This window comes from Onychostoma macrolepis, chromosome 16 (genome assembly GCF_012432095.1).
Source record: "Onychostoma macrolepis isolate SWU-2019 chromosome 16, ASM1243209v1, whole genome shotgun sequence".
Lineage (NCBI taxonomy): Eukaryota > Metazoa > Chordata > Actinopteri > Cypriniformes > Cyprinidae > Onychostoma > Onychostoma macrolepis.
The window spans coordinates 2,230,819-2,245,049 of record NC_081170.1 but is presented as its reverse complement, the minus strand read 5'-3'; the positions used below and the strand labels follow the sequence as shown (position 1 = coordinate 2,245,049).

The 14,231-nt window shown below is 31.7% G+C and overlaps 1 protein-coding gene across 1 annotated transcript in view; it reads left to right on the top strand.

Moving 5' to 3' along the window:
* The window catches only part of kif13a (kinesin family member 13A), a 74,293-nt gene that overhangs the window by 52,199 nt on the left and 7,863 nt on the right, over positions 1 to 14,231 (top strand). The window contains 13 exon segments of the mRNA XM_058746755.1: positions 408 to 572; positions 1,873 to 2,046; positions 3,856 to 4,007; positions 4,345 to 4,477; positions 4,579 to 4,725; positions 5,896 to 5,931; positions 7,126 to 7,225; positions 7,303 to 7,429; positions 9,791 to 9,846; positions 10,601 to 10,722; positions 11,888 to 12,064; positions 13,148 to 13,240; positions 13,320 to 13,472. Of these exon segments, the coding sequence (XP_058602738.1) occupies positions 408 to 572; positions 1,873 to 2,046; positions 3,856 to 4,007; positions 4,345 to 4,477; positions 4,579 to 4,725; positions 5,896 to 5,931; positions 7,126 to 7,225; positions 7,303 to 7,429; positions 9,791 to 9,846; positions 10,601 to 10,722; positions 11,888 to 12,064; positions 13,148 to 13,240; positions 13,320 to 13,472 (1,635 nt within the window).

Here is a 14,231-nt window from a genome sequence, read left to right as displayed (position 1 = left end):
TCGGATATATTGGATTTTATCATTATAGGGTGGTTGTGTACACACACTGCCAACACACATTTCAGTTCAAACAACTAGTAAAAGTGCACGTCGCATCCGATGACCCATTTAAATACCGATAAAATACCCAGCGTACCGAATGACAGTGGCATCACAGATCAGATTTCATTTATCACGTGGCAATATTTTGGATTTTGAAAACCTGTTGACTTTTTCCGTTTATCTAAGGTGATTTTGGAAGTTTTTTCTTATTTTATTTAGTGTTTGCTGATTTTTACTTTATTTAAACATAGTGTAATTTATTTATTTTGTTTGACACCAAGGTGTGTGCCGTGCCTCCAAGTTTTCTTATTCGTTTTGCTAATAAACGTTCTATGATTTATATAGAACTCCATCTCTGTTGGCAGGTGGCAGGTCGTCTGCAGGTGGAGCTGCTGCGTGTGAGCGGCGTCGTTCCCGAGCGTTTGGCCGGAGGAGACGATTCCTCCGAGAACTCCAGCGAGAGCAGCGGATATGAGGTCATGGACAACAACGGAGAGATCGTCCACATGTCCAGAAAGCTCACCTGCAGGGTAAACACTCAGTACATTTATCAGTCTCGTCTCTGCTTGTAATCTGAGTTTGGGTCACTTATAACACGCATTTGAGCACGACACCATCTTAATAAACTTTTGAGATGCTGTTGTCGATACAAGAGAATGCCTCCTTGCGTTTTTCCACCAAAATAAAAGCATCATGGTTTAATGTTTGAAAAAAGTTAAGATGGCTATGAATATTAGTACTGTAATTTTATAATTTTACTGTAAAATAAAATAATAATTATTATTATATAATTTTTCTTAAATAATTCATTTTTTCAGCAAAATATTACTATAGCAGTGTTTCTTATTTTAATAAGTGTATTTAATAAATATGTATAATTAATAATTGATAATAATTTGTTATTAATTAATTTATTTATAGATATATTAATTAAGAATTTATTTATATATTAATTAATAATCAGTATTTTAAAATATTTTAATTTAATGATTTTTATTTATTTATTTTAGTTTCATTTCACACACACACATACACACTCATATATATACATATATACAAAATTATTAATACAAATTTATGATACAAACAAATACAGCAAACCTGGAGGGTTTTTAGTCACATTTATTACTGTCAAATTATTATTTTATTATTACTATTATATTATTTTTCTTAAATATTTATTTTCTTAAATACTTTCTTAAATAATTATTCTTATTTTGATTAATATGTTTATTATATATACTGTGTATATATACATTTGTTATTTATTTACAGATATGTTAATTAGCAATTAATACATTTATATGTATTAATTATTGCTCATTTAAAAAATATTTTTAAATATTTTAATTTGATTAATTTATGCAGCCCTGCAAACAAACACAGCAAACCTGGATTTTTTTTTTTAATCACATTTTTAATCATACTTTCAGCCCTTATTATATATTTACTAATCATATCTTTATGACATGCAAATTTAAACATTTGTTTGTTTGTTTTTGCTTAATTAAACATTGTTAGTGCAAATCATCCTGACTTAAATGTCACCAAGGAAAGCATCAGTTAAATTAGGTTGAAAATGATAAACCAATCACTAATATTACTCTTTGTGTAACAATGAATTTATGAATGTCATCTGTCATCTGATTATGAAGTTTATGAAAATAATTACTTTTACATATACAAAAATATGATCATATTTGGGTTGAAACAGTAAAAATCTGATCTGCTGGTTGTATCTGTAATGAATGAATGATGATGCATTTATATAGAAGTGTTTAGTATTGTCGTAAACACTCACTGCAGCGTTTGCGTCGTATCTCGTGTCAGGTGCGGATCAGAGAGGCGTCTGGTCTTCCTCTCAACCTCTCCAACTTCGTCTTCTGTCAATACTCCTTCTGGGAACAATCAGAGCCTGCTGTGGCTCCGCCCATTGTCAGTCCAGACACGCCCCCCTCACAGACGGCCGACGCCCACTTCACTGTGCGCTTTGACCACTGCAAGGTAAAAACATTCACTTGAGTACCTTGTACACTTGAGTATTTGGCTGAGATAGAACTATTTGAAAATCTGGATTTTTTTTTAATTAATTAATTAATTAATTTATTTACTTATTTAACCAGGAAGGTCCTTTATAATCCTGGTCAAGATAGGCAAATTTACAAATAAATACACATCACCACACAATAAACAAACATAAAACACAATTTTCTAAAAACAGTACAAATCCTAGTCAGTTATTAAAACATGTACACTGTTCTATATAAACAGACTTTAAAATATTTTTAAACATAGCAAGAGATGGTACAGATTCCATATGTAATGTACCTTGAAGCTCATTCCATACATACGGAGCATAATTAGAAAAAGCAGCTCGACCTATCTCTGTATGAAAAATCGCCATTTCGTTTAATGATAATCTGGACCACGTAAAAATCATGTATTTAGTTTTTTTAGCGCTAATTTTAAGTTACCAAGAGAAGTCTGAAATTAATTAAAGAGTCCATTGCCACTTTTAAAGATGGAGCCATAGTGTAGATGATAGTATCATCTGCATAAAAGTGTACATTTGCTGGCTCAACTCTCAGTTCATTTATTTAGATAGAGAATAAAATTGGTCCCAAAATTGATCCTTGAGGAACACCGGTCTTCACGAATAAAGGAGCAGAAACATAATTCTCTATGAAAAACACATTGAGTCCTTCCAGTCAAATAATTAGAGAAGCACTTCAACACTATATCACTAAAACCTACACATTTAAGCCTTTGCAACGAAAGATCATGATTCACAGAATCAAATGCTTTCGATAAATCAATAAAAAGTGCAGCACATAATTTTTTATCATCCAATGCAGTTATTATATCATTAGTGACGGTCTCGCTATTAAGTCTGCAGATATTTAAAAAAAATAAGGCTCTATTTGATTAGGGCCAGCAGACTTTTTACAATCAAGACTTATCCAGGCTTTATGAACCTGAGACGGCGAAAAAGGTATAAAATTAAAAACATTTCTCATACAACTTGAAGAGATGGCCATTTTATCTTTACCATCTACATCTACAGAGAAACCAGATGAAGTGATTGAATTTACATTAGTGAAATGTGTATTAAAAGCTTCTGCTATATTATATTTATCCTTAATTTCTTCATTATTTACCTTTAGTAAATCAGGATCTGCTGGGGCCAACATAGACCCAGTTGATGATTTTATCAGCTTCCAAAATTTACTAAGATCATTTACATTTTTATTTATAGTACTGAGATAATACTCACTTTTTGCATTTTTTATAATTTTAGTGCATTTATTCCTTAGTGCCCTATATTGTTTCCCAATCACTAGCGCTATTAGTTCTTTTAGCCTTGGTCCAAGCAATATTTCTTTCACTGATGGAAGTAGAAACAGATGTATTAAACCATGGATTGTCTTTACCACAAACTCTAAATCTTCTTAGCGGTGCATGCTTATTAATCACAGCTAAAAAATTTCTAAGGGTGCATGAAGTTTTGATATATTTACGATAGGAGATTTACAAAATATCTTCATGGAACATGATCTTTACTTAATATCCTAATGATTTTTGGCATAATAGAAAAATGGATAATTTTGACCCATACAATGTATTGTTGGCTATTGCTACAAATATACCTGTGCTGCTTATGACTGCTTTTGTGCTCCAGGCTCACATATTGTATACAACTCATTGAAATATTATGGTTACTATGATTATTTTAAATGTTATTACTCATGAGTTTGCCGTGAATGTGCTGATATGGCGTTAAATGATAAATAAATCAATCTGCTTTCGTTGCAGGATTTCGTGGTGCATGTGACGGAGGAGTTTCTGGAGTTTATCTCAGACGGCGCTCTGGCCATCGAGGTCTGGGGTCACCGGTACGCTGGGAACGGCCGGTCCATGCGGGAGCTGGACGCACTGCAGGCCAAGAGACGGACGCTCAGAGACAGGTGCGTTTCCTCACACATACGACCAGAGTCTGCCATACGTGTGTGCAGGGCCTAAAATAAAACAAAATAGCACTCGGCAAGCACCAAACGCACGTTAAAATCAGCAATGGTGAGTTCATGAAACAATGTTACTCATCATCATCATTGAAATAAAAAAATTAGATGTGTTTCCCCAATTTGTTCTGCCTGTTGTTTAATGAAGTAATGCACTTACAGTTTCATAATACAGTTTCATCAAACATTTATGGCTGGTATATTTTCTTTAGTCATAAGCCATTGGCAGATGTGGTGTATTGTTAGTTTTGTGTGCTCATCTGCATGTGTGTGTGTGTGACAGGTGGAGTGAAGTGTCTCGTCAGATCGAGCTGTGGGTCTCCATACAGGAGTTGAACGAGCAGGGCGAGTATTCGTCTGTAGAGCTTCATCTCAGCAGAGACGTCAGCACTGGAGGAGTGTTTCAGCTGCGCCAGGTGCGACTGCAGTCTGCATTTATTAATGATGAGAGCTGCTGATATTCAGGAGCATGAGCGTCTGTGTGTGTGTGCTCATCTCGGTGTGTGTGTGTGTTCAGGGTCACTCGCGGAGGCTGCAGGTGAGTGTCCGGCCGGTCCAGCACTCGGGGACGCTTCCGCTGCTGGTGGAGGCCGTTCTCTCCGTCTCCATCGGCTGCGTTTCTGCTCGATCCACCAAACTACAGAGACCTCTGGACAGCTATCAGGTCAGTGAGGACGACACAAACACAACACGCACGGCAGAGCATCTAGACCATAACAAAACATTTTCATTACTTCAAATGATACAAACATTAATTCAGATGATTATTCTAGTTAACTAAAACTAAAACGAACAGAATTAAAAAAATAAAAATTGTTACTTGAAATAAAATAAATGTTAGCTGAAATAAAATAAAAAATATATTTTAATTTGTTCCCAAGGAAACACTTCTCATTTTCATTTAGTTTAGCTTGATGTACTAAAATAACTCAAACTAAAATGGAAATAAATAGATAAAAATAAATAAAAACTATATAGACATATAAAAATAAATTATAATAATTATTATTTAAAAAAACCATTACTAAAACCTTAATAAAGTTTAAAATAGAAACAGAAGATATAAAAATAAAACAAATTCAAACTATTTATAAAAACCACAATAGTATCTCATTGATACTAAAGTAGCACTGACAGAAGTAAAATAAAATATAAAAAAACCTTAAACTTATTTTATTTTAGTTCAAGTTAAGGTGCTAAAATAAGTAGAACGAAATAAACTAAAACATAAAAACTATTGATAAAATGATAAATGACACTTATGATAAAAACACACAACAAAATTACTAAAACTTGAACTAAAATCATAAATTATAAAATCTACTTGAAAATGTTATAACTATAATAGTATCTCAGTGAGAGTAAAATAACACAGATCTGCAGCATCCTTCACTTAAAATGTTAGACTTTAGAAATTTTGTTTTTATGAATATTTTTAAAGAAGTACAACATAGCTAAAATAAAAATAGAAATGCAAAAAATAGAGAGAGGAAAAGGAAAAGGAGAAAAGAAGGAAAAAAGAATATAGGAAAAGTGACATTAACATGAATGATCAGGGTATAATTAATATATAAATATTAATTTATATATTTATTTAAGTTAAAGTAGATTACATATCTTCATGGTTTAGTACTTTTTTTATTTTTGTAATAAAGTTCAGCAGTGTTTTAGTTTTCATTCAGCATCCATTTTAAAAACTATCGGTTGATTTATCGGTTATCGGTTATCGGTGTGGTAACTTCGTTATCGTTATGGGTAAAATGCACAAGCGTTTGGAGTGTGAATGTGAGTCCGTGAGCGGATCTGAGTGTGTGACAGGCTGTATTCTCTCCAGCAGAGGGAGGAAGACGCCGATATGGATAGTTATCAGGTACACTGGCTTCTGCTGATCATGTGCTTCAGACAGGAGTATGATGAAATTAAGATCATAATCGTCCATTAATGAGGCTGATATTATAATCTCGCTGAGAGATTCCTGCACTAACACACGGCTGTCTTCACCGGTCACATGATCAGTGCATGGCTGCATTATTCTGCATGTTTATGTGTGTTTGAGCTGGTCTAGATGGAGCTGCGTACAGTACAAGCGCTTCATCTGTCTGAAAACGCCACACTGGATTTAATCTGCCTTTATTCATTCATTCATCTATGTGTTTATTCTGATGTTGTGTAAGTATCGAATCTTGATGCTTGGCTCCAAATCTGCACCTGACACCGTGTCTACACTGGATTACACTGAAATCTGTTATTTTATTATTGGCATAGTGCATAATGTAATGCATACAAAAAGATGATTTAAACCAGACAAGAAAGCAGGAATATTTTGAGCTGACCTGGATCGAATGCTCAGATGATAGAATATAGAACATTTTTATAATATTTTGTATAATAATTTTATATGTATTTAAGTAATGTGTTTTTATAATACATATTTTATGTAATGTTTAATGTTTTTATAATTTGTTTAATAATCATTTTAATAATAATACTACTAATAATACTAATAATAATTATATATATGCAACATCATTACATAAAACTATCATTTTAATGTGTATAATATTATTAATTTTGTATAATATGTATATTTCTAATATATTTTTGTAATATGTATAATGACGATGATGATAATAATAATAATAATATATAAATGAAACTTTTTCATTTTTTAATGTTGTATGTTCTTTAGCCTTTTGATGATATTCAGTATATTTTTCAGTATTTATCTATAATAATAATATTTAATATACCAATAGTTTATATTGGTCCATATTTTTCAGCTTTCTGATGATATTCAATATATATCTCAGGTTTTATATAATTAGGCATAAAAATATATATATTAAACAATAGTGTTGACATTTGGCATCATGCTTCTGGTGTTTATTGTAGACACGGTGTGAGATGGACACGCTGTATGTGGACTGATCAGTGGGATGAACTTCAGATGGGATCTTCAGACTCTTTTCAACTCGCTTTAAGTTTTTGCCGTATTTTCTGTCTCAAACAAGCCTTAATGGCCCACTGAGGGCAGCGAATCTGAAGTGTGTATGTGGTTCTGCAGGAGGAGGATCTGAACTGCGTCCGGGAGCGCTGGTCTGATGCTCTCATCAAGCGCAGGGAGTATCTGGAGGAGCAGATCAAGAAGATCATCAATAAGTCAGGTTGGCATTTGAAGCGTGTGTTGGTGGTGCTGATCTGATGCAGCTGCTGCTGTGATGTAATGGCCTGTGATTTACAGAGAAGTCCGAGGAGGACGTGGAGCGAGAGGCCCGGCTGGTGGAGCAGTGGGTCGGTCTGACGGAGGAGAGGAACGCCGTGCTGGTTCCGGCCCCTGGCAGCGGGATCCCGGGGGCCCCGGCGCACTGGTGAGAACTGAACCACTGGAGACCAGTGTAAACCAGTTCTGCTCAATCTTTGCAGGTTTAGAAGACAAGCTGTTTGAGAGAGAGACATATGTGACCCTGGACCACAAAACCAGTCATAAGGGTCAATTTTTAGAAATTGAGATTTATATATCATCTGAAAGCTGAAATAAATAAGCTTTCCACTGATGTATGATTGTTATGATAGGACAATATTTGGCTGAGATACAACTATTTGAAAATCTGGAATCTGAGGGTGCAAAAAAATCAAAATATTGAGAAAATCGCCTTTAAAGTTGTCCAAATGAAGTGCTTAGCAATGCATATTACAAATCAAAAAATAAGTTTTTATATATTTACAGTAGGAAATTTACAAAATATCTTCATGGAACATGATCTTTACTTAATATCCTAATGATTTTTGGCATAAAAGAAAAATCTATAATTTTCACCCATACAATGTATTTTTGGCTATTGCTACAAATATACCCCAGCGACTTAAGACTGGTTTTGTGCTCCAGGGTCACAAATGTAAAAACGAAGTGAGACCTTTGTATTTATTATATTATATTATATTGTATTATATTATATATGACTATTAGTAGGGCCCTATGAAATCCGTTTTATTTTTTTTTAATTCCGTTTTTTCCATTTTAATGCTTAAATTCAATTTTATTCATCAAAAAGCATGAAACTTACAGTATTAAACAGCAATTTATTGAAAGTTTAGCAAAAATAACAATTTTAAGGCCTTATGAAATGTTTTTCCATTGACCTTCTGGATTCCATTTGAATGGTTTCATTAAATATTATTAATCAATAGCATCTCAAAGATTTTATTTAACAAAAAAAAAAAAAAATGTATATATATAGATATAGATTTATATATATATATATATATATATATATATATATATATATATTATTTTATCCCCAGAAATATTTACATTTTCCTGCTAAATAAATTCTGGAAAATCATTTTTCTGGTAAATATTCCTAGTACTATTATTAAATTAAGTAACATTTCTGTCACAGTTTCTTCAAGTTAAATCAAACTTTTATTTTGACGGGTTGCTGTGAAGACCTTTAGGTTTCTGTTTTTACATCTGATGATAGTTTTACTCAGAAGAACAGTAAAATGCTCATGAAGTGACTCTCAGAGCAGTGCTAGAGATTATGTTTATGTGTTTATGTCCTCATATCTTGATGCGGCAGAAGCTAAAGTCACAGAGACATGCACAACATGCAGGATTCATATTTAAATAGTATTTTTGCGGTTTAATATTCACAGACACTAGTTCATATCACGTTTTGATTGAAGTATATTGACCTACTTTTGATTTATTCATCCAAAATTGGGCAAATCCTGTGACATTCCGTGTTATACAGTAAATTCCATTTTTATGACTGGATTCCGCTATTCTGTCCACATTTTAATAATACTATGATATTATGTAATATTTTAAAATTTAAATCATATAAAATTAAAGGAAACCGTGAACAGAAACATAAAAATTCATATTTATTTACTGTAACTTCAGTATTAAGACTTATTTAACTAAAGTACTCTAAGAAATTCAGACATTCCCATTAGATTCACGTTACTGCAATAGTCATTTATTTTTGTAATAATAAAAATATTAAAATAAAAAATAAAAGTTAAAAATACTTCAACACAATATGAGATTTAACTTAAGTATTAAGACTTTTTAACTAAAGACATTCTCATTATTCACATTAGATGCACTTTATTGTAATAGTCATTTATTTTTTGTAAAAATAAAAATACATTAAAATGAAAATAATAGTAAAAAAAAACACTATGAGTTATATTTTAAAATTGAAATCATACTAAATTAAAGGAAATATAATATTAATACAATTCAAATTTTCTGCTACATTTATTTGACTTAAGTATTAAGATTTTTTAAAGTACTCTAAGAAATTCAGACATTCTCATTATTCGCATTAGATTCACTTTACAGTAATAGTCATTTATTTTTGTAAAAATAAAAATATTACATTAAAATAAAATAACAAAAATGAAATAGTAAAAGTAAAAATACTATAACACTGTCATATTTAAAAATATCATATTAAATTAAAGGAAATACAATATTAATAAAATTGATATTTTCAGGTACATTTATTTAGCTTAAGTATTAAGACTTATTTAACTTAAGTAGGCTAAGAGATTCAGACATTCTCATCATTCTCATTAGATTCACATTACTGTAATATTATATTTATTTTAAACAAAATAAAGAAATAAAAAGTAATAATATTAATTAAAATTTAAATGTAAATATTTGCTCGGTTATTACATTAATTTAAGTATTTTGTGTTGTGTTGTTGTTGCTCAAGGGTTCCCCCTGCTGGCATGGAGGCTCACATTCCTGTGCTGTTCCTGGATCTGAATGGTGAGATATATTGATCTTCAGGGCCAATTGTTCAAAAAGTTTAATCTGGATCAGAATAATCTGGTTTTGGAAATCTCATGTTTTGCTATCCAGATACACACTTTTTCAGATTTCCAAATCTGGATTACTAGTGCTCTATGGAGCCCCTAAAGGGACATGCAGATGGGGAAAAAAAAGGCCAATGTTTTGCATTCTAGTTTTGCATTGCATTTACACAAATAACTACTTTTGACTGCTCCATCTCTGATGATTGTGCCAATGTAGTTTACAATCAGTGATTTAAAAAAAATTAAATATAATATTTTTGTTTAATATTGACAGCTGTTTGGGGATTTGGGGATATATTACATGTTAAAATGTTGTATTTTTTGGACTATTTTTAAAGTTTTATTACATTTTTGTTCCTGAAATCCACCCTTCTTCTGGGATCAGAATAATTCAGTGTTTTGGATCAAAAGTATCCCAATCTTACTAAAATGTTTTGAACAGCACAAACTGAGGATTTAATCAGATCAAAACCAAGATTGGATTTTGGTGATCTAATCCGAATTCAGAATCCTTTTTTTTCTTTTGAACAAACCATTTTCATGATTTGATCCAATCTGATGGCCAAAATCTGATCGGATTACTTTTGAACAATTGGCCCCAGGGTTCAAGAGCTGAAGGGTTTTCAGGTTTACATGACCCTGTCAGATCAGTGATTTAGGCTTGTTTACTTGTGACTGTTATTTTATCTGTAATGTGTGTTTTGCAGCTGATAACCTGACGGTGAACGATCAACTGACACCTCATGCCGCCGGCGTCAACTCAATCCTTCCCAAAGAGCACGGCAGCCCGTTCTTCTACCTGCCCATCATCAGACACAGCCATGACGAGGTGACAGGAGCGACACCTGTTCAAATCACACTGACGTTTGTCTTCTACATGAGCCATATGTGTGTGTTCTGTGTATATTTAGCATGTATATATAAATACACACACATACTGTATATATTTTGAAAATATTTACATGTATTTACATGTTTATATTTATATTCATATAATTTATATTATAAATAAATATATTTAATATATAAACATAACATTTTTCTAAAATATGTACATGCATGTGTGTCTATTTAATATATACATAATAAATATACACAGCATACATACGTATATTATGTAAACAAAAACTTTTATTTTGGATATGATTAATCATTTGACAGCGCTAGAAATTACCAAAAGAAAAGTAAGACCATGATTACAGCCATGATAATTAGGGACTGAATAAAATTCCTTACTTTAAGAAATAATTCATGATGGTACTAAAATAATTGTGTATTATTATATTATGAATATATTGTTTACAATATTGCATATATATATATATATATATATATATATATATATATATATTATTGTTATATTATATATATATTTTTTAATTATAGAAATGCTAATCTAATCAAATTAGCCAGTGAGCGTAATCAAAATTACAACAACAACAAAAAACTCAAGGTATATGTCTGGATGCATTACAGTCATCAAAATGTGGGATTTTATGATGTTGAATTGTCTTGAAAAAATGTTTTATTAAAAAAAAAAAAAAATCATAATGGACCTAAAATTTGCTTTATACAAATAATCTTTTTTCTCCTCCTTCTTCTTTTTCTGTTTATTTGTTTAATTATTTTAATTTATTTATTCATTCATTATTTTTTGTTTTTGTTTTGGACAAGAAATTACGGTAATGCTAATTTAATTAAATTAATCAATGAGAACAATGCAATAAAAAAAAATGTTGAAAATAATATCCAAAAAAAAAAAGTTTAATTTATACATATATGCTTTATAAAACAAATTGAGCTTTCTTGTCTTTTTATTTTTTAAATGTGACCTGGAGATTTTGTGAGATTGACCCTCTAAGGTTTTGCTGTGTTGATTTATGAGTGTGTTGTAAGTTGAGCTGCAATGAGATGTATGATTGGCGTGTAAGTGTTAATAATGCTAATATATGACTGATGTAGCGTTCACATGTCTTGATTTGTCTTGCTCTCAGGTGTCGGCTGTGTGTTCCTGGGATTCCTCCATCCACGACTCCATCCATCTGAACCGGATCACGGCGCCCAGCGAGCGGATTTACCTGATCGTGAAAGCCACGGTTCAGCTCAGTCACCCAGCGTCTGTGGAGCTCGTGCTGCGCAAGAGGATCGCTGTCAACATCTACAACAAACAGGTCTGGAAACACTGGGAGGCTTCTATACACTAATGTCAACGGGATTGATCTCAAGTACTTTATTAAAACAATAATTATTGTGCACCGCTGTTTCGTGATTTTTTCACATCAACTCTGCGTCTGAAACTCTGATTTCCCTCCTTTCAGTTGCCATTAGAATTCTCACATTTCTTCTTGTTAATTATTTTATTCATTTTTATATTTTATGTACCCTATCAGTCAAAAGTTTTTGAACAGTAAGATTTTTTAATGTTTTTTAAAGAAGTCTCTTCTGCTCACCAAGCCTGCATTTATTTGATCCAAAGTACAGCAAAAGCAGTAATATTGTGAAATATTTTTACTATTTAAAATAACTGTTTTTTAATTGAATATATTTTAAAATATAATTTATTCCTGTGATTTCAGTGCTGAATTTTTAGCATCATTACTCCAGTCACATGATCCTTCAGAAATCATTCTAATATGCTGATTTGCTGTGCAAAAAAACATTTATTATTATTTTGAAAACAGCTGAGTAGTATTTATTCAGAAAAGAAAGTTCAGAAGAACATCATAACATTATAAATGTCTTTATCATCCTCGCTAAATAAAAGTATTAATTTCTAAACCCCCAATTATATTGACTCCAAGCTTTTGAATGGATTAGTGTATAATGTTACAAAAGCTTTTTATTCTAGATAAATGCTGATCTTTGGATCTTTCCATTAATCAAAGAGTCCTGAAAAAAAATTTACTCAACTGATAAATATTGATGATAATAATAAGAAATGTTTCTTGAGCAGCAAATCAGCATATTAGAATGATTTCTAAAGGATCATGTGACACTGAAGACTGCAGTAATGATGCTGAAAATACAGCTGCGCATCACAGAAATAAATTACATTTTACAATATATTCAAATAAAAACAGTTATTTTAAACACTAAAATTTAAACATACTTTTGCTGTATTTTGGATCATATAAATGCAGGCTTGATAAGCAAAATAGAATTCTTTAAAAACATTAAAAATCTTACTGTTTAAAATCTTTTGACTGGTAGTGTATTATCTTGTTTAATGTAAGTACATGACTGATGTCTCATAGAGTTTCACTCAGAGCCTGAAGAGACGGATGTCTTTGAAGAACGTTCTGTACTCCTGTGGAGTGACGTATGAGATCGTGTCCAACATACCAAAGGTACAAACTTCACACTGTTTCTTCTTCATGTTTGTCTTTCTGAATGCACTGATCACACATCTGCTGTCTTCATGAACAGGCATCTGAGGAGCCAGAGGAGCGCGAGACTCTGGCCTTGATGGCGGCGCGAGGAGAGAGCGAGGAGACACTCGATGGAGAGACATACATAGAGAAATACACCAGAGGAGTGCTGGAGGTGGACAATATTCTGTGTCTGGAGAGACTGCGGCAGGTTCGGTTACACTTTAGGATAGATGTCTCTCACAATCTGCTGGAGTGTTTAGTAGAGTTCGACCAATATAGATTTTTTTATAATCGATACCGATTATTTGCATGTTTTTGTGCATGATAAACGATATTCAGAACCAATATTTATTTATTGTTTTACTTCTATCTGCCGTTTCTGTTAGTGTTTAGTAGAGATCGAACGATATAGATTTTTTTTTATATAACCGATACTGATACAGATTATTTGCTTGTTTATGTTACAATAACCGATATTCAGAACCAATGTTTATTTATTGTTTCACTTCTATCTGTTGTTTCTGCTGGAGTGTTTAGTAGAGATTGACCGATATATATATTTTTATAACTGATACAGATTATTTGCATGATTATGTGCTGAAAACCAATATGCAGAACGAATGTTTAGTTATTGCTTCACTTCTATCTGCTTTTTCTGTGTTTAGTAGCGATAGACCGACATTGTTTTTTTGTTTTTTTAATAACCAATGCCGATATCGATTATTTGCATGTTTATTATGAGTCTAATAACAGATATGCAGAATTATATAATTATTATATATTTAGTATTACTTCTGTCTGCTGTTTCTGCTGGAGTGTTTAGTAGATATCGACTGATATTGTTTAGTTTTTTTTTGTTTTTTTGCAGAATCAATATTTATTTATTGTTTTACTTGTATCTGTTGATTCTGCTGGAGTGTTTAGTAGAGATCGACTGATACAGTTTTTTTTTTTATTACAGATACAG